The 18,587-nt window shown below is 42.9% G+C and overlaps 2 protein-coding genes across 2 annotated transcripts; one reads left to right on the plus strand and one right to left on the minus strand.

Annotated features, from left to right (window-relative positions):
• Positions 1-36: 36 nt before the first annotated feature.
• Positions 37-13,116, minus strand: nuf2 (UF2 component of NDC80 kinetochore complex). The gene is made up of 13 exons (XM_085272915.1): positions 12,884-13,116; positions 6,631-6,705; positions 6,174-6,250; positions 5,077-5,138; positions 4,792-4,889; positions 4,457-4,530; positions 2,253-2,346; positions 2,103-2,165; positions 1,879-2,016; positions 1,654-1,794; positions 620-795; positions 355-490; positions 37-283 (listed from the first exon to the last, which is right to left on the minus strand). The coding sequence occupies exons 1-13, from the start codon at positions 13,004-13,006 to the stop codon at positions 176-178; spliced, it is 1,365 nt and encodes a 454-aa protein (XP_085129041.1). The 5' UTR covers positions 13,007-13,116; the 3' UTR covers positions 37-175.
• Positions 13,117-13,320: 204 nt separating this feature from the next.
• On the plus strand, positions 13,321-18,572 carry ap5b1 (adaptor related protein complex 5 subunit beta 1). The gene is made up of 3 exons (XM_085272914.1): positions 13,321-14,225; positions 14,585-15,379; positions 16,513-18,572. The coding sequence occupies exons 1-3, from the start codon at positions 14,088-14,090 to the stop codon at positions 18,391-18,393; spliced, it is 2,814 nt and encodes a 937-aa protein (XP_085129040.1). The 5' UTR covers positions 13,321-14,087; the 3' UTR covers positions 18,394-18,572.
• The last annotated feature ends 15 nt before the right edge of the window (positions 18,573-18,587 follow it).

An 18,587-nucleotide genomic window follows, 5' to 3' on the forward strand; every position in this document is an offset into this window, starting at 1 on the left:
TCCTGGACTGGTTTTATTTATGTGTCAAAATTCAAGTTCATTAATGTACAAACTTTATTTATAGAATTTAAACACTCAGAAAGACAAAGTCAAGAGTAAAAAAACAAAAACACCCGACAGATTAGTAAATACAGGTTTTCAAAAAAAAAAAAAAAAAGGGAAAAAAAGAGAGAGATTAGAAGTTTGCAGACATCTTGGTTAGACTGAGTTTCAGGTCCATGGTGTGCATCTCAATCCTCTTGTGGAGCTCATCCATGGATGTGGACAGTGTGTCATAGAGGGCCTGGACACAGAAGGGGATCGTGTTACTCTCAAACTATGAATGAACAGCGAGCAGACGGGAGCTACCTGTACCTGAGCCTTCTCTGTCTCTTTGCTGCACACGTCTCTCAGGCTCTTAATGCTGGTCTTCAGCTTCTGCGTCTCAGCGGAGATCTCTTGGATTTTGTCAGCCATGTCCTCACGCTTCTGGTGGATTTGGTCACACTGCCTGCAGAAAAGTTAAGTTTGGTTTTTAATATGTCAGTTTATCACATTTAAGTCTTTCGGAAATACAACGCTCTTGTGAATCTACCGCATCAGGAATCTTGCAGTTTATTAACTCCACTAAAGTTAATACCCCAACACTTCCTGAACGTGCTGCTCCTTCATCTCTCTCTTCTTCTGCCTGCGGATGTTCTGTTTGCACTCCTTATCCTGCTTCATGCCCAAAGCTCGCTTCAGCTGGCCTTCCTCCATGCACAGGTTCTTCAGCTCCTTCTGCTTCTTCTCATACTGAGCCATCAACTCCTGGTGCTACTCATTCACACAAACCACATGGATACACAAATCAATGATCAACTGCACTGTTGAGTTTGAACTATAAACACAAGAATTTTATTTTATTTTTTTAAAAGCTAAATGACTTTATCTCCTATAATATAATAATATAGTGGTATATAAGGACTATATAGTGGTATATATAGCCCTTTGGCTGTGTCACATCAGCTCAGGTCAGAGAAGATTGAAAAGAGTCAAAAGCAAGTACAAATATGATTTTGGGCCTCGGTGCAGCTCAATCGTTCATCCTCTCTTTTGAAAAAAGCTGTATTAGTTCCTCTGTTTTATCCCTCACAAACAGCAGATGGATGGCGCTTCTGTGCTCATTGTCAGAAAATGCACAACTACAGGGCACTTGGGTAAGTACCAAAGTAAGCAAAGTGTCTTCATATTACTTTGACTTTCAATTTGTTTAAAGCAAAAACAATTTACTCAAGCATTGCAGCTCGGCAGCTTGTTACTGGATTAACAGGCTGATTGTTTTTGTGCTGCTTTCTTTTAATGAACTTCTGACAAGAAGAGAACTTCCCGTCAGTCACAGCTGGGCCGACAAGTTCTTCAAATCTCAATCCCCAAACGTTTAAGTGTGTATACAACTACTTACCGTCTCCATGCTGATAATAAATATGTCTGATATTAAATTAAATAGAATATACTGCAACAGTGCAGTGTATAAAAAAAAAAAAAAAGCTCATAGGCAGTGAGCAAAAGCTTCAGGAATAGAAAAGAAAATATCAAACAGACATTACATAATTTTCTTCCAGGTGTCCCACTCTGTACATCCGGTCTATGTGTGTATAGATAAAGAAGAGAGCAGCTGCTCTGACATTGTACCTCTTCCAGCCGCTGCTTGGTGTTGCTCATGCTGCTCTCCAGGTCCTGCAGAAGGCTGCACATCTGCTGGATCTCAGCCTCGGTGTGAGTCACACCCTGCACCATGTTCTGGAGCTCCACCACACGCTCGTCTGTTTCTTCCTGAAAACAGCCATCATACACGTGGATCACAAACACATCAACTCAACGCAGCAGCTTTTGGAGTCAAAGACGTTTTCCACTCACAATGGAGTTCTTCATGTTCTTCACATTCTCCCTCATCTTCTCCATCTGGCTCTTTAGCTCCTCTGGAGACTCCACGATCTGAGACTTCAGTTTGCTGATGTCTTCCTTCAGGTTGCTGACATCTAGCTTCACCTGGGCCTGATGCACAAAAACTCGCACTTATATTTGCCAGTCAAAACTCCGAGTGCACACAGACAACAGTGTAAAGTGCTCGGGCAGCTTACCAGTTTCTGGGTCTTCTCTGCTATCGTAGCTTTCCACTCTGTGATGCTGTCGTTTTTGGCATTCTGAAAATAAAAGTGTTTTGTTTTTTTATTTACTGATGGCACACACAATACCTTTTACTACACTGAGGATGCTTCATCACCCCCTACCACTTCCTGGTATTCATGCATGGTGGTGGCCTGTAGCTCAGAGAGAGCAGCTGCCAGCTCATCAGCCTCAGCTTGTTGCTCTGGTGGGATGGTCCTGAGTAAGGACAAGACAAAGTGCAGTGCTTAGCCTGCATAACTGTTCATTTACTCATAAGAGACAATTGATAGATTATTAGTCAATCATTCTGTTGCTTTAAATAATTAAAAAAAAGAAAAAAAAAAAAAAAAAGGGTCATACATTGTGCATTCCCAGACAGTGAGATCGGGAAATAACATATGTCTAGTGATGCGCGAATCATGAACGAATCGTTCAATAATACTCGAGAATCACTTTACTGACTCATGAATCATGATTCACAAGCCCAACTGACTCACTGACTCATCCCTGTTGCTGTTAGCAGCAATGTGTCTAGCCTATAATTAAAATTGTGGAGAAAAACACAACATCCAGTATCGTAACAAAAAAATTTCTGCTCTGAACTGGAAGAAAAAACCCTGAGTAGAAGCTCACATCAAGAAAATAGCTCCTCGGTTCACAGTAGCATCGCTCTGCTAACATGCTAACAGCACATTTGAGCTCCTCACCCCCTCCCTTCCTGTGCTGAATCGTAAGCGTATCACTCAGGACTCGCTCACCCCCTCCCTTCCTGTGCTGAATCATAGACTGAATGGTTGTATCCCAATTCAGGGTCTGCAGCCTTAAAGTACACAGCCTTAACGGTCCACAAGGGCCGCGTACTCAAAGACCGCTAAGGCCGGAAGTGCGAGGCTTGTGAAATGGGAAGGTCTAGCCTCCATTGCGCTGCCAAGGTTGCCTAGCAACCATGATACTAACAGCTGGAAACGTTTCATACAGCTTTGTTTGACAGAAATGAAGGAGAAAATGTTTTGTTCATTTGTTTGTTTGTTTCTAAGATAAAGGTCAGCTATTGAACGGCGTATATTTTAAAGTAAAGGCTTTAAAACCAAATTAGTACAAACGTCACTAATGTCACATAACTTTGCCAACATGTGGCCAACAGTAATGTTTTAATGTTCTTCGTTATTAAACATTTGCACATAAATAAGTGCCATAATAGTCAGTACTTAAAGTTTACTCTTCGGGCACCCCTCATCCGCCGTTTTTTTTCGGCAAAATTATCCACACCCAACGCATTGTGCATAATGCATTCTGGGATATGTTGGGCCATGAGGTCTACACCGCCACATCCTTAAAATTCAGGGAAATGAAGGACGCATTTGAGGGCCGCATTTTGAGCAACCTTCGAATTGGGACAGCCTTCGTTGCGTCGCTGTGACGTAATCGGCCTTAAAATGCGGCCTTTAAGGCTGCAGACCCTGAATTGGGATACAGCCAATGAATCACTCACTCACTCACTCACCCCCTCCCTCCTGGCTCACAGCTTCTTCTTCTTCTTGGTTGGCAACCAATGTTAAGGCACATTACTGCCCCCTGGCTCACAGCTCAGTGGACATTTAGATGAGAAAATATATATTTAACACATTTAAGGAAAATAGTAATAAAATATAAAATAAAATAAATGTTTATTAAGCAATTTTGATAGGAAATTGCTTAATTTTAAAATGTTTCTGCTCTTTTTTGCTGTTTAGTTGTTTTCTTTTAGAATCATTCATCTTAGCAGTAGGATTTACATGAAAAGAGAAACAAATTAAGTTTGAGCGAAAATGTACATTTTTTTGCACTCTCTGGTCGACTGACTCAGTGAATCAAATGACTCATTAAAACTCGATTCAGTAAAAAGAATCAAATTTACCATCACTACATATGTCATTACTTTTCCATGTAGAAGCTCAGCCACATAAACTGTGTGGGAGATTCCTGTTGGACAGGGACCCATTTTAACACAGGGATCACCTTGTGTTGAAATGTAAGGGATCCCCTTACCTTAAATATCTGCCTATAGTGGCACACGGGGATCAGAGTTATCTTTTCTTGTGAGTGAGACAAACAAAAATTCAGTCTGTAGTTTCTCATTTTGAGCCTAAGCAAAAGGAAAGAGTTCTGATTGAGCAGACAGCCTTGGATTAGCTCTTCTTTCTGGAAAAATTAGCAGCTGTCTCCACTAATGAGCATAAAAATGTTATTAAATGGTTGTGGCCTGGATTGTTTCAGGGATGGCATGTTTTTCCAGCCATACACCAAACAACACCGACAAAAGTCACAGAATCGTTCCTCCACTTACGTCAGCATCTCAATCTTCTTCTCTGCCTCCCTGATGCCTTTAGTATAAGCCTGCAGTCTGTCCATGTCTGCCCGCTGAAAACACACAGAGCAACAGTATTACTGCGAGGCTAACAAACACATTGGAATGGTATATAAAATAATAATCCAACGTACTGAACCTTATTCTACTCCATATTCTACTCTCATGATTAAAAGTGATTTGCAACATGTCGTCTAAAGTCTTAGTAAACGGGTACAGTTATGCACATCGGAGTCATTTATGAGAACAAAATGTTCATCCTTTATTTTACTCCCCATTCCACACAATTCTCTATGTTCCCCAAGAAAACATACAAATTTAGTCTGCTTCTCCAAGACGACCTCCATCCTCTGCTTTCTGAAGTGGAGAAAGTTCATGATGGCGCTCAGAATGGTTAGAGTCCTCTGTTTTTCTGGAGAAATCAGGCCAAGATTATCATCAAAGAAAATTGTACATTAAACACAATCTCTAAATTTGAATATTTGGGAGATCTAGACTGCTGATAAAAAAATAAAAAACAAAAAGACATTTGAATGTATGAGGGGTATTTTATGCAAGATACAAACCACAAACTATTGAATGAAATCAGTGAGACTTACTTGGAGCCAGCAGATCATTGAGTGAAAAATCATACACCAAACACATAGGCAGAAACTGCCGCCTAGAAAGAAACGATAAACACACAAAAAACATTTCACAGTTGTAAACTAAGATTAGACAAAACCAGCAGTGTACGCTACACTTTGTTCCCTCATACATGCAAAAATATCTAGTTTGAACCTCTCTGCTTTATTTCAGGGTGCAGCACAATCATTTATTTCTCCATTTTACTTCACTATAGTGTTGGTGTGCATTTATTATTATTCAATTATAGTTTTGCATCATTTAAGTTCCCAAAAAAGTTCCATGTGAACAAAATATGGGTTTATGAGAGTTGCAGATTCATTCCTTCTGTTTTTATCTACATTTTATACAGCTTCCCACCTTCTACTGAGTTGGACTTGTAATAGAAATATTGATATTTGGCCCCAGTGAACTGATAATAATGTAATAGGAGGAAGTCATATGATATAGCAGGGGTGCCCAATCCCGGTCCTCGAGAGCCTGCAGCTTTTAGATGCATCCTTGTTCCCACACACCTGAATCAAATGAATGGCTTGTTATCAGGCCTTTGCCAAACATGATGGCATGCTGAAGAGGTAATAATCAAACCATTTGATTCAGCTGTGTTGGAGTAGGGATGCATCTAAAAGCTGCAGGATAGTAGCTCTCGAGGACTGGGATTGGGCAGCCCTGTGATATAGCATAGCCTAGCCAGGGCCTAACTGCCTACAGCAGGGGTGTCGAACTCCAGGCCTCGAGGGCCGGTGTCCTGCAGGTTTTAGATATCACCGTGGGTCAACACACCTGAATGAAATGATTAGTTCATTACCAGGCTTCTGGAGAACTTCAAGACATGTTGAGGAGGTCATTTAAATCAGCTGTGTTGGATCAAGGACACATCTAAAACCTGCAGGATACCGGCCCTCGAGGCCTGGAGTTCGACACCTGTGGCCTACAGGATCACACTGTGTCATCAGTCTCAATAACTGTGTTGAATAATCAAGGTTACTGTCACTCATCACAGTCATCGTGATTGGAATTTCTGCTATAACCAAGCAGCCTGATATCCCAGACAGAAAATGGGTAAACTCACATGCGTGTGTAGACACTCATGATAGCAGTTGCCCCTTCGTGATAGGCTGGATACTGAATGTTCTCCAGAAGCGGAACCTGTGGAAAACAAATTACAAATTCAGGCCACAGACAAAAGAAACATCAGCTGCAAACTGAACATGTTGCATTTGCTCTCACATCAGAAATTGACATTCATACACTCAAAAGGTTCTATAATGTTTCTGTCTTCATAGCATTTTCACTGCTATGAAGACAGATCACACATATCAATTCAACTACAGGCACTGCAGACATAAAGGCTTGGATGCTGTGTGTCATATTTGAACACGTTCGTTCACTGTGAACTAAAATACAAGCTTGCAAAAAGGTCACAGATCTGCAGAAAAGACATCATCATGATCAAGCCAACTAAGAGAAGGAACATTCACTGTCTGAGCATTTTAGAGCAGAAGCAGAATTTGATATTTAACACTCACCATGGAGTGACACTCAGGCCTGAAACGATACAGGAGATGCAGCACTCTCATGTATAAGGTCTGAACTGCTTCTGGCTGTAAGAGAGGAAAGTGCTCTGTTAATGATCTTTTTCTCATCCTTTATCATATTCGACACTATGTTTCCACCTGAATCTCAGGGTACTAAAAGACAAACAGACTGAGGCTTACATTCACTCTTCAGTGTCCAAGAGTGCAAGAAGAGGTCCTCCTGCTACCCCTGAAATCTTGTCTCTCTTTGAGACATGATTTCAGTTTAAGAAACAAAGGGCAAAGTTTGTTCTGTGCAGAAGTAATAACCTGGGGTCAGGGCTCTGAATAAAGAGTATTTTCATTATTTGACTTCTTTGTAAATGTGACTGTGACCAGAATAGTTTACTGTTTTACAAATTTGGTTAGAGGGGTCGATTGCGCTCATTTTTTTTTTCTAAATTCTTTGAATGATTCAAAATGCAAAATAATCCTTATTTATCTTATACTGGACCTTGCTGAAGTCCCTCAATTTATATTCTATCTGAAACAAGCTAGTTTGACTTCCCCTACTTTAAGCCAATCTTCTTTTGATTGGATGTCCCTCATAAACAGGCCTGAGTAACTGAGATGACCATATTAGTGCTGTCTACTCTCAGTGAGCTTTTGACTCACAGAAATTAGTTGTTCACATACCTCAATATCAAATCCTGGCCATGTTTAATGTGAGCAGATAAGAATGAAACAGTATCCAAGGTGTGACCAAAAAGGTGTGAGCTGTTTTCAGCTGAAGCAGCCCATTTCCAAAACCGCACATCAGGTAAGGAGTAAGACCAGAAGAAAGACTGTCTTTCTTCCCTTCTCTCCAGCTCGTATGTATGGGGTTATATCAACAATCTGTATTCTACAAAGTGAGAGGTTACGTGGAAATAACGAGAAATGTGGCGTTTCCAATTCAGTAAAAGCATAGTAATTTTTTGTGCCAATACCCACCACACTGGACCAAGTACAAGAGGACATGAAAAGACTTTCACTGTAAGACCTCAAATGAGCTGGCACCACTTACAGTGGGGCAAAAAAGTATTTAGTCAGCCACCGATTGTGCAAGTTCCCCCACCTAAAATGATGACAGAGGTCAGTAATTTGCACCAGAGGTACACTTCAACTGTGAGAGACAGAATGTGAAAGAAAAATCCATGAATCCACATGGTAGGATTTGTAAAGAATTTATTCATAAATCAGGGTGGAAAATAAGTATTTGGTCAACAACAAAAATACAACTCAGTACTTTGTAACATAACCTTTGTTGGCAATAACAGAGGTCAAACGTTTACTATAGGTCTTTACCAGGTTTGCACACACAGTAGCTGGTATTTTGGCCCATTCCTCCATGCAGATCTTCTCGAGAGCAGTGATGTTTTGGGGCTGTCGCCGAGCAACACGAACTTTCAACTCCCGCCACAGATTTTCTATGGGGTTGAGGTCTGGAGACTGGCTAGGCCACTCCAGGACTTTCAAATGCTTCTTACAGAGCCACTCCTTTGTTGCCCGGGCGGTGTGTTTTGGATCATTGTCATGTTGGAAGACCCAGCCTCGTTTCATCTTCAAAGTTCTCACTGATGGAAGGAGGTTTTGGCTCAAAATCTCACGATACATGGCCCCATTCATTCTGTCCTTAACACGGATCAGTCGTCCTGTCCCCTTGGCAGAAAAACAGCCCCATAGCATGATGTTTCCACCCCCATGCTTCACAGTAGGTATGGTGTTCTTGGGATGCAACTCAGTATTCTTCTTCCTCCAAACACGACGAGTTGAGTTTATACCAAAAAGTTCTACTTTGGTTTCATCTGACCACATGACATTCTCCCAATCCTCTGCTATATCATCCATGTGCTCTCTGGCAAACTTCAGACGGGCCTGGACATGCACTGGCTTCAGCAGCGGAACACGTCTGGCACTGCGGGATTTAATTCCCTGCCGTTGTAGTGTGTTACTGATGGTGACCTTTGTTACTTTGGTCCCAGCGCTCTGCAGGTCATTCACCAGGTCCCCCCGTGTGGTTCTGGGATCTTTGCTCACCGTTCTCATGATCATTTTGACCCCACGGGATGAGATCTTGCGTGGAGCCCCAGATCGAGGGAGATTATCAGTGGTCTTGTATGTCTTCCATTTTCTGATGATTGCTCCCACAGTTGATTTTTCACACCAAGCTGCTTGCCTATTGTAGATTCACTCTTCCCAGTCTGGTGCAGGTCTACAATACTTTTCCTGGTGTCCTTCGAAAGCTCTTTGGTCTTGGCCATGGCGGAGTTTGGAGTCTGACTGTTTGAGGCTGTGGACAGGTGTCTTTTATACAGATGATGAGTTCAAACAGGTGCCATTCATACAGGTAACGAGTGGGGGACAGAAAAGCGTCTTACAGAAGACGTTACAGGTCTGTGAGAGCCAGAGATTTTCCATGTTTGAGGTGACCAAATACTTATTTTCCACCCTGATTTACCAATAAATTCTTTACAAATCCTACCATGTGAATTCATGGATTTTTCTTTCACATTCTGTCTCTCACAGTTGAAGTGTACCTCTGGTGCAAATTACTGACCTCTGTCATCATTTTAAGTGGGGGAACTTGCACAATCGGTGGCTGACTAAATACTTTTTTGCCCCACTGTAAATCAGTTCAGATGTTCAGCAGGAGATGATCTTGAATATGAGACCACACCTAATAAAACAATAATGAACACCCGATTCTTTACTAGAATCAGTTTAAATGATCAATTGCAAAATCTGTTAAATCAGCAACTGTTTCCAGATGATTCATGTAGAAAATAAACAATTCAAAACCCAGTTGTATTCTTTTGGCTGTTATATATTTTACTGTATTTAGATCGCCTGTTTGCTGAACATTGAAATTGTGGGCAGTTCACTCATCATAATGACCTCAGCTCTATCCACCTTCGTTTCTATGGACAAAGAAAAAGAGTATTTTTTTCTGAACAAGACTTTTAATGCACAGTGAGTTATCAGGATCGCCCTCCCCCCAAGAACTTAGTGAGGAAACTTTAATACTTGAACAACTCGTCTTTAACATTACAATATTAACATTTTCTAATAATGATTTATCTATGTAACACAAAACAGCATAATGCAGTTAACTCAGCTCCACTTTTACATTCAAAAATAGTATATTATGCTACCATAAGCACAATATAATATTCTCAAGAGATGTGTAAGAAAACAAACTGTCATGTCTCTGCATCACGTCAGCATGTCAATTGTGAAATCAAACTAAAGACCTTTTAAGACTTTTCCAAGGAGATTCTTCAAAATTATCCTCTGTGTTTCTCCCTTTTTATTTGCATTTATCCACGACAAATTAATTAACTGCGTGAAACTGTAAAGACACACACACACACACACACACACACACACACACACACACACACACACACACACACACACACACACACACGAAAAATAAATAAGGGACACCTCGTGGCCAGGGCCGGGCGACCCAGTTGTCTTCACCCTTCCCAGTGTGGTGAATTTTGTAGCTCTTTTTTTGTGTGTGAAATTATTTTTTAACCATTTGACTTGAATTTGATTGAAGCAGATGCATATTCTTTGTGATATGACCATATGGGAAACAAATGATCATTTAGCCATTTATTTTTAGCTCAAAATGACAACATTAACACAGTAAAACAGGTCTCTTTCTTAAACAGAAGCCTGTCATGCTTAACTTTTGAGAATATAAGTAAATCTTTCTTTAAAAGCACTCTGTCCTGCTTAACTTAAAATAATATAAATTAATAGAAAACAATAGAAAAATATTCTTGTAACAGTGCACATTTAGTACAATTGGCTTCAGCTGAGGTATTATTTCAGCTTTTCTAATGCTAATCAGCTGCTCCTGTTTGTAAACCCGCTTGTTCCCATGATTACGCATCTTAACTCATCATCATTATTAAAATATGTATTACTTTTATGTATTAGTGATCAATTTGTTGTAATCATCTATCCTTGCAGTTGGTTATTACACAAAATAAATTATATTATCACACTTCTGACCACATAGCGCTGATATTCACTGCACATGCCCATATTAACCTTAACCAGAGGGTTTAAAAAGGCAAACCAGTGTTTACATACCATATCTGCTTCTGCCGTGGCCTGGTGGACAAAAAATTGGTTAAGGGTTCCCCGAGCTTTCACGCCCCTCATGTTCTTCATGTGCCCACCACTAGAAGCATGCCTATGGAAAAAGTGCACCGGCACACAGTGCAGTGCGCTTTATAGGTGTTATCGTGCATTTTTCCAGCCAGGTGTTTTCCTTTTCCCATTCCTCCTTGTACTTTTGCAGCCTTTTTTTCTTTCTCTGAAGGGAACAAACATTGCTGCTCTAATGCTGGGCTCACACTGTGCGATTTTTGGCCCATTTTGAGACGATTTTTGAGTCGTGCGACCGATTTGGTGATCGGCCCGATTTTGGCCTTCATCGTGCATCGTTTAGTATACGTGGGGTAACTGCTCACGCGCAAACACGTAAACGTCGGTGAAAAAGATGGAGCAGCACGGCTGTGCAGCGTGTGATCTGGACACAAGCGATGGAGGCACAACTTGTAGAACTTTGGAAAGCTCATCTGAGCCTTTTCGATGTGGCATCACAAAATTATCACGACCACAACAACCGTGAAAATAGTTGGATTTACATTGCTGCTCAATCACAGCTGCCTGATTAATGTTTTTCATTAACAATTTAGCAAAGTTGATGGTGGTGGCGGTGTGCGTGTCTGTGTGCGGCGATACTGATCCGATACCGATACTCTGTACAAAAAAGTGTGAGACCCTGCATCGTGACCTACCAACTTCTAACCCCTGCGAGTCAATCGTGTAGTTTGAGCAGGAGCTGAATAACGTGACTGAAAAAAATAAATAAATAAATAAATAAAATAAAATCGCACAGTGTTTGCCCAGCTTTAGGTGTACTGTCGTCCGAGACTTGCAACGCAGTGTCGGCGTTTGTTTCCCTGTTGGCCATGCTTCTTGTTGTGGTCATCTGTTGTCTTCCGGTATTTTCTCCGTAAGCGACCTTTCCTCGACCAATGAGATGAGCGGTAATCTGAATTGTCATACTCGAATTGTCATAAGTGTGCTGTCAGCTCATTGGTCACAAAGCAGGAGAGGGGCTGGGAATTATGTTTTCAAACAAAGCGTTAATTCCATAAACATTTATAGACTACTTTTGATTCTCACTGTATTATGGGTAGTGATGTGCGATACAACTGATTTCCTTTCCGATCCGATACCAAGTAAAATTCAGGGTGGTATCGGCGATACTGATCCGATACCGATACTCTGTACAAAAACTTAATGTTTCATTGCATTTCATAATACAATATATAATTGTATTATGTAATTGTAATAATAACATAACCATATTGCTTCATAATGATTAGAGGACATCAGACAACTTGTTTTTATTGCTTAATAATGCAGAATAATCATATAGAAATAAAATAAAAAAACTGATGTTGTGCGCTATTTGAGCACATTGCCTGCCTGCAGCACTAAAGGACTCTGCGAGAGACATCTGTCTCGCCCTAGCAGCACCTGTCCCTGTCCTCCTCTTCTGTTCGCCTCAACATAAGCTTATCATATTCTGTGATATGATTTACTCCGAGGTGTTTGACGAGGTCAGTGGTGTTGCCACAACAACGTGTCCACACAGGACTCTGTTTGCGCTCAGCCATTGTTGTGAGTGTGAATGCCAGGGGCTGCAACACATTTATACAGTCGTATTCCGCATATGACTATGAAAGGCGTAAGAGGAAGTAGTTCCTTCCAAATTAGACGATCCGAATTGTATAGTTTCTTTCCACTGCGTTCATTTTAATGGAAAAACTACAAATTTACCCCAGAGTACTAAAATATCGATATAATATGAGAATTGATTCTAGAACATAAATTGCTGGTATCGAAGAATCGATATTTCAGTATCGATCCGCACACCACTAATTACGGGACAAAGTGTGTCCCTTATTAGCTCAATACTGGACGTGTACTTTTGTTTCTAAATACGGGACGATTCCGTTTGTTAAGGGACGGTTGGCAACCCTAAATGGAACATACATATTAATTTGGCCCGTAATACCAAATCTAAAATCAAATGACAATGAGCCTTTCCAGCTCATGATGTAATTTGCCTTTCCGGGCTTTACCTTCTTTCTAAACCGCGGAACATTTTGTAGGTAGACTCGGACCTTACCTTTGGATGAGGAGTCAAGTCGCTCTTTGTAAAGTGTTTTGCTTCTTGACCAGTGAGAACTTCAGTTCGATAAAAGTTCACTATCGCATCCGCTGTGTATACAGGAAAAGTGTTTTCAGCCATTGTCGCAAATAAATTGGAAAAATAAAGCGAATGCAAAGAACTGAAAACGTCAACTGTAGCCAAGGATAAAACTGGCGCCTTCCTTATTTATTTTCAGTCGGGAGATCTGATTGGTTATCGTCACTTCTTCTGTTGTGAGTAAAATATTACTTTATGTACTGGCGCCATCTAGCGCTTAAACCAAGTGACTGTTTTGATTCGGGTGACAATTAAGAAAATTAAACAGTAGCAAATTTACAACTATAATAATAATGATAATAATGATAATAATAATAATAACAATGATATAACAACAACAACAACAACAACAACAACAATAATAATAATCTCTGAATCGACAGACTGGCGACCTGTCCAGGGTGTACCCCGCCTCTCGCCCTATGACAGCTGGGATAGGCTCCAGCGCCCCCCGCGACCCTGAAAAGGATAAGCGGAAGCGAATGGATGGATGATGAGTTCCTTCAGAAAAATACAACAACAAAAAACAAACAAAGATACAAACAAGAACCCTGTAGTTAAGATGTTGTCAATGTGGTGGCGAGACTAAAATTTAAAAGTTTCCCTCGCTGTTTTATGCTCGGGTTTTTCATATGAAAAATGAAATCTCACTTTATTACACAGAATCATGACATGTTAAATTTTTTAATGCTGTTTCCTGAGCTTCTGATGCACTTCTGACTTTCAAGGAACTGAGGCACTGAGCTTAGTTGACTGGGATTCTACATTCAGTGGCTGTGTCCTAATTCAAGGGTAGGAAATTCAGGGGTAGGGTGGATCCTTCGAAGCATGCTACCCCTGAATTTGGACACAGCCACTCGCTCTTTAGAGATATGCCTTGGTTTTAAAAAATTTTTTCTTTGGATATATCCTCCAAAGCAACAGGGGGCGGTAAATATAGCACTGCAAGTATTAAATGTGCGCGTGACACAATACGGAAACGGCAACTATCAACAGTGGATGCTGTATGTTTGCGAAGCCTGGTTTCTTTAATTCTCAAAGACAACTTTGCTAGCAGCGGATTTCAGTAACAGTTCCTGAAATGATAACTTGCAAGCCGATAAAGTTTTGGATTTGAGAGACAATGGCGGCGAACTGGGCCGAGAGGATTTCTGCTTTCTCCCGCAGACCGTCCGGCTTCCTCTCCGGGACCACCGCGGAGGCTTTCCTGGCGGAGTTGCTCCGCGAGCTCCGCGATGACAGAGCCACTTACAGCGTTAAGGTAAATATAGTGAACAGAAAGCGTCGGTATTGTGTCAGCTGGCAAACATGTACAGTGCAGTGTGTCATATTCATTGTCTGTTCCCTTATTTCGCTCTGGAACGTGTGTACCTTAGCCCCTGACACTAAATTAGCCTTGTTTGACTCTCTACATTCGCAAGACAGCAACGAGCAAGCTGTGTTGTTTGGTAGCTATGGGATACGGAGAAGTTTGAAAATGTAAAGCAGTAACATATATGTGACTGTACTTACAGACTTGCTGTTTTTTTAAGGATTTGTGGCAGTAACCTGGCGGAAGGCCAGGCAAGCTAATGTTTTTGTGTGCAGTGTTCTTATCTTCTATGTGTTTCCCACTCGCAGATCCTCCTGCTATCGCCGCTGTGTGAGCACCCCACCCTGCTGTGTTGTTCGGACTCTGTGGGTGAGGAGACAGCCCTGGAGCTCATGTCAGTATTCGCCCAGTGTCCTCCTAAGTCTGTCCAGTTTCGTTGTCACCTCCTCCTGGCTCTCACCTCCGTCCTCATCTGCACTTCCTGTGTGAAGAGCCACTCCCGTGCATCTCTAGACTTTCTGGATGTGCTCCTTCAAATAGCCCAGGACACCAGCGACATCCATACGGATGGCAGCCAGCGTCCTCTTCGGGCAATAGCCTGCGAGTGCCTGCGGGAACTGGAGGCCTGCTGCCCCGGCCTCCTCTCCCAGCGCCTTGAGCTCTTGGGTGGACTCTGGCAGCAGGAAACATCGAGGCTCCACCAGGCTTACGCGGAGCTTTACACTCTGGTGTTAAGAAATGCCATCTATCAGCTCACCCAGGAAACAGGAGCTGGTGCTGAGCACCTTAAAGCCCTTCTGGGAGGGAACACATCAGCTGCATGGGAAGCAGACCAGGAGTCAGGCCTGGCAAGCAGCAAGGACTCAGCCATACTGTCTTCTCTCATCCTGGGACCCATGGGTACAGTACCAACTCTGCACACCGGCCCTGACTGTAAGGAGCTGCGATCAGTCCTCTCCACCCTCCTGGATGAGTCCTACCTGCTCACTCCTCTGTGTCAGGCTACACTATTACATAGACTGACAGAGGTGGTTGCCATGGTGCCTGGAGTCCCTCCAGCTATATTCAGGACTCACCTGCTGCGGCTCCTGGGCACCAGTGAGGTTTGTGTTACATGGAATGAATTGAAGGGGGAGGGGAATCAGTAAAGGATGAAGTGCTGTGATTCCTTAAAGCAGGAAATTAGTTGGCGTTTTTGCACTTCTAGTTCCTTGTTTATAATCTGACTGGGTTTTTGGTTAGATGGCTGAAAGTGTGTGGTTAAGTCTTTCAGCATTTGCATGTCTTGTTCTACAAGATAAAATATGTTGGTGTCTGTCCTCAACTTTGAAGGTACTGTCAGTCAATTTTAAAGTTATTTAATAGGGGGAAAAAAAGAATATTATACTCATCAATATATATTGATTAGTGTGTAATTACATCTTCCAACAATTTGATGAGGAAACCACCCTGATCCCACGCCATATTTTGAATAAATCAAGTTTTGCCTGTTTGCCTAGAGACCAGTCACATACGTAAGACGTCAAAGGCAGAGGAGAAGAGAAGTAGTAGTTGTTTGCATGTTGTGGAGGAACATTTCAATTTATTCCTGCACCTTCAGACTCATTATATGAAGCGCCTTACATGTTTTATCGTCAGAGAAGCGGTCCCCTCCAGCAAAGACACAGAAAACGCAGCACAAAGCGACAAAACCACCACTATCATAATGAAACGACACCCTCTTTCTCCTCGCCTCGAGCCTCATGTTCTGAATTGAAGTCATTTGCATTTTATGACCTAATTTATTTCCAAGTGTTACTATTCATATATGTTAATATATAGTGTATACAAAAATGTGCTTTTTACACAAACACCACATAACGCCAGCCTGTCGTGGCCGTTATGGGACACAGCTTATATTTCATGGTTTTGATCTCTCTTGACTAAAACGTGTTCTACAGCAGCCACCATAATGAGATTACATACTTGAATTAAAGGTTAAGAAAACAGAACTGAGGTGCGTGGAATATCCACAGGCCCCGTTGTGTGGAGTAATGGGCTATTGTTAAAAGAAGACATTTTTCTGTTTCAGTCTGATCGTTTCAATTCAAAACACGATTTATTCTAAAAACTTGTTATTGATTACCGCCAAATATGTGTTTTCTGTTTTTCTTTTTAATAAAACAAATTGTCTTTCCCTTTGGTAAGTTTTGGGATGTGATCAGTCTGATTGTTTTGGTGTTTTTCATGCCGTCAGGTGAGCCTCCTTCATGCCACTCTGCTGCTGAAGTGTGCCTTCACAGACAGCCTGTTCAGCTCTGAAGACGAAGCCTTCATCCTCAAACGGCTAGTGGTGCTCTCCCAGCACCTGCTCCTGAGCACGCCTGAGAAACTCTTCTACATGGACTGCATCCTGCACTTCCCGGAGAACCGGCCCATCAGCTGCAGCGACGGTGACGAGACCCTCCCCGTGCTCCTCACGCCGCAGCTCGCTTCAGCTCTGGTCCCCACCGTGTTTAATGACAGCGCCACCCTGCTCGCCCGGTTCAACATGCTATCCCTGGTGTACCTGGAGGAGGGGGAGGAAGGCCAGGGAGGCCAGGGGCTGGCCTACCTCTACGAGCACCTGAGCTCGCTGCTGAGCATGGTGGAGAACGGGTGCGGCAGAGAGCTCGTCGTCACCTTCTTCAGAGCGGCCTTCCTTTTCCTGTATTATTTCTGCCACGTGGAGCGTTACTCCAACGACCTGACCAAGCAGCTGTGTCAGCTCTACCTCAACCACACCAAGCTGGCTCCACATTTCATCAACCTGGCTGACCAGACCCAGGACAGACTGTCTGAGTCCAGCTGGTCTGTGGGGCTCCTCAAAGCTCTGCAGAGGGTCATTACTGAGGCACCGCTAACCCAGCTCACCTCACACGACCTCAGCCGGCACCTCAAGATGCTGGCCCGAGTGGCGGAGGAAGGAGAGATCATCCAGCAAAGCACCCTCACCTTCCTCTCCAGCATCATCACTCCCTCGTCATCCTCGTTGTGCACAGGTGGTGATTGGCGTCTGGGAAACGAAATCCTCAGGGTCTGCCGCCATCTGCTCGTCCACCCAAGTCTGGACTCGCTGCTGACTCCTCTGGCTGACGTCCTGCAGCTCCTCGTCTGCCACTACGCAGACATGGAGATCCAGGACCACGCCCGTCTCTACTACACCCTCCTGACCACGCTGTCAAGGGAGAAGCTGGCTGGGGTGTTGGCACAGGGCATGGAAGAGGGAGGGCGTCAGGACAAAAAGCAGTCACTGTCCTGCCTCATAGGTGAGGGGCTGACGAGCACACTGACCATCCAGCAGACAGAGAGAGCTGTATTCAGGCTGATCGAGGCCCCTCCTGAGCCACGAGCAGGAGACATAAATTCAAATGAAGTACAGAAAGGCCCGGAGGAGGCGAGCGCATCGATGGAGGCCTACAGAGATCAATTCAGTGACTCCAGCTTTGCTTCAGAGATCACCTTACAGTACCAGCTGGTCCACATCAACTCTCATGACTCTCACTTCGATCAACTCTTTAGCATCCGCCTTCACTTCAGCCTCACAGACCATCACTATGAGGAGCTGGGCGACATCAGCGTCCCATGTCTTCTCAGAGAGAGGCCGTCGGCCATAGTTCAGCTAACACTGAAGCCCAGGAAGCCTTACCCTACCAGCCTCCACGCCAGCGCCATCTTCACCTCTCCAGATGGCCATACATGGCACACCACCCTACCTGACATCCATGTGGCTTTCCAGCAAACTTTCCTGCCTCTGCCTGTCCCCTCAAACTGGGGACGAGGCGGCACACTGAGCGTGTTCGAGGGTTTGTGGGACGAAATCTGCTCAGAGAGCGGAGACAGTGCTATGAGCCTATTCTGCTGCCAGCTGAAGGAAGCAGCTCTAAATACACTGGTGGAAAAGCACTTCCTCCCCTTCCTCATATCAGACGCGTCACATAAAGAAGAATTCAAAGTGCTCTTCTTCCTCCCACCACGCTCTCACATCCTGCTGAAGGTAAGCTCAGAGGAGGACGCCGTGCACTTCAACATTGCCACGGATAACTGGGAGCTTCTGTCTCATATTAACTCTTACCTTCTAAAAATTACATCATTATAGGAAGACACGCTCAGCTGACTGTGATGGACAATATTTTAAAAATAGAAATGCACTTTTAACATCCATATTTTTCAAAGTAAGATGTAAATGGGACTGACTGGGGACAGTTGATTTAAAATGAAGAAATTGCACTTTGATTTTGTTGATATGCAATTAAACAAACATGAAATGACAGTTTATTTTCTGGAGACAAA

This window comes from Mchenga conophoros, linkage group LG5, assembly GCF_057382185.1.
Source record: "Mchenga conophoros isolate Kocher_MC1m ecotype Shallow Benthic linkage group LG5, M_conophoros_male_GT1.1, whole genome shotgun sequence".
Classification (NCBI taxonomy): Eukaryota; Metazoa; Chordata; class Actinopteri; order Cichliformes; family Cichlidae; genus Mchenga; species Mchenga conophoros.

Excerpts from the sequence above, each read along its gene's own strand:
- nuf2 (XM_085272915.1), bottom strand. The coding sequence starts at position 13,006 with ATGGCTGAAAACACTTTTCCTGTATACACAGCGGATGCGATAGTGAAC. Across the intron at positions 1,795-1,878 it reads AGAACATGAAGAACTCCATT|GAAGAAACAGACGAGCGTGT; the intron begins GTGAGTGGAAAA and ends GGCTGTTTTCAG. Across the intron at positions 284-354 it reads AAGAGACAGAGAAGGCTCAG|GCCCTCTATGACACACTGTC; the intron begins GTACAGGTAGCT and ends TTCTGTGTCCAG.
- ap5b1 (XM_085272914.1), top strand. The coding sequence starts at position 14,088 with ATGGCGGCGAACTGGGCCGAGAGGATTTCTGCTTTCTCCCGCAGACCG. Across the intron at positions 14,226-14,584 it reads GAGCCACTTACAGCGTTAAG|ATCCTCCTGCTATCGCCGCT; the intron begins GTAAATATAGTG and ends TCCCACTCGCAG. Across the intron at positions 15,380-16,512 it reads GGCTCCTGGGCACCAGTGAG|GTGAGCCTCCTTCATGCCAC; the intron begins GTTTGTGTTACA and ends TCATGCCGTCAG.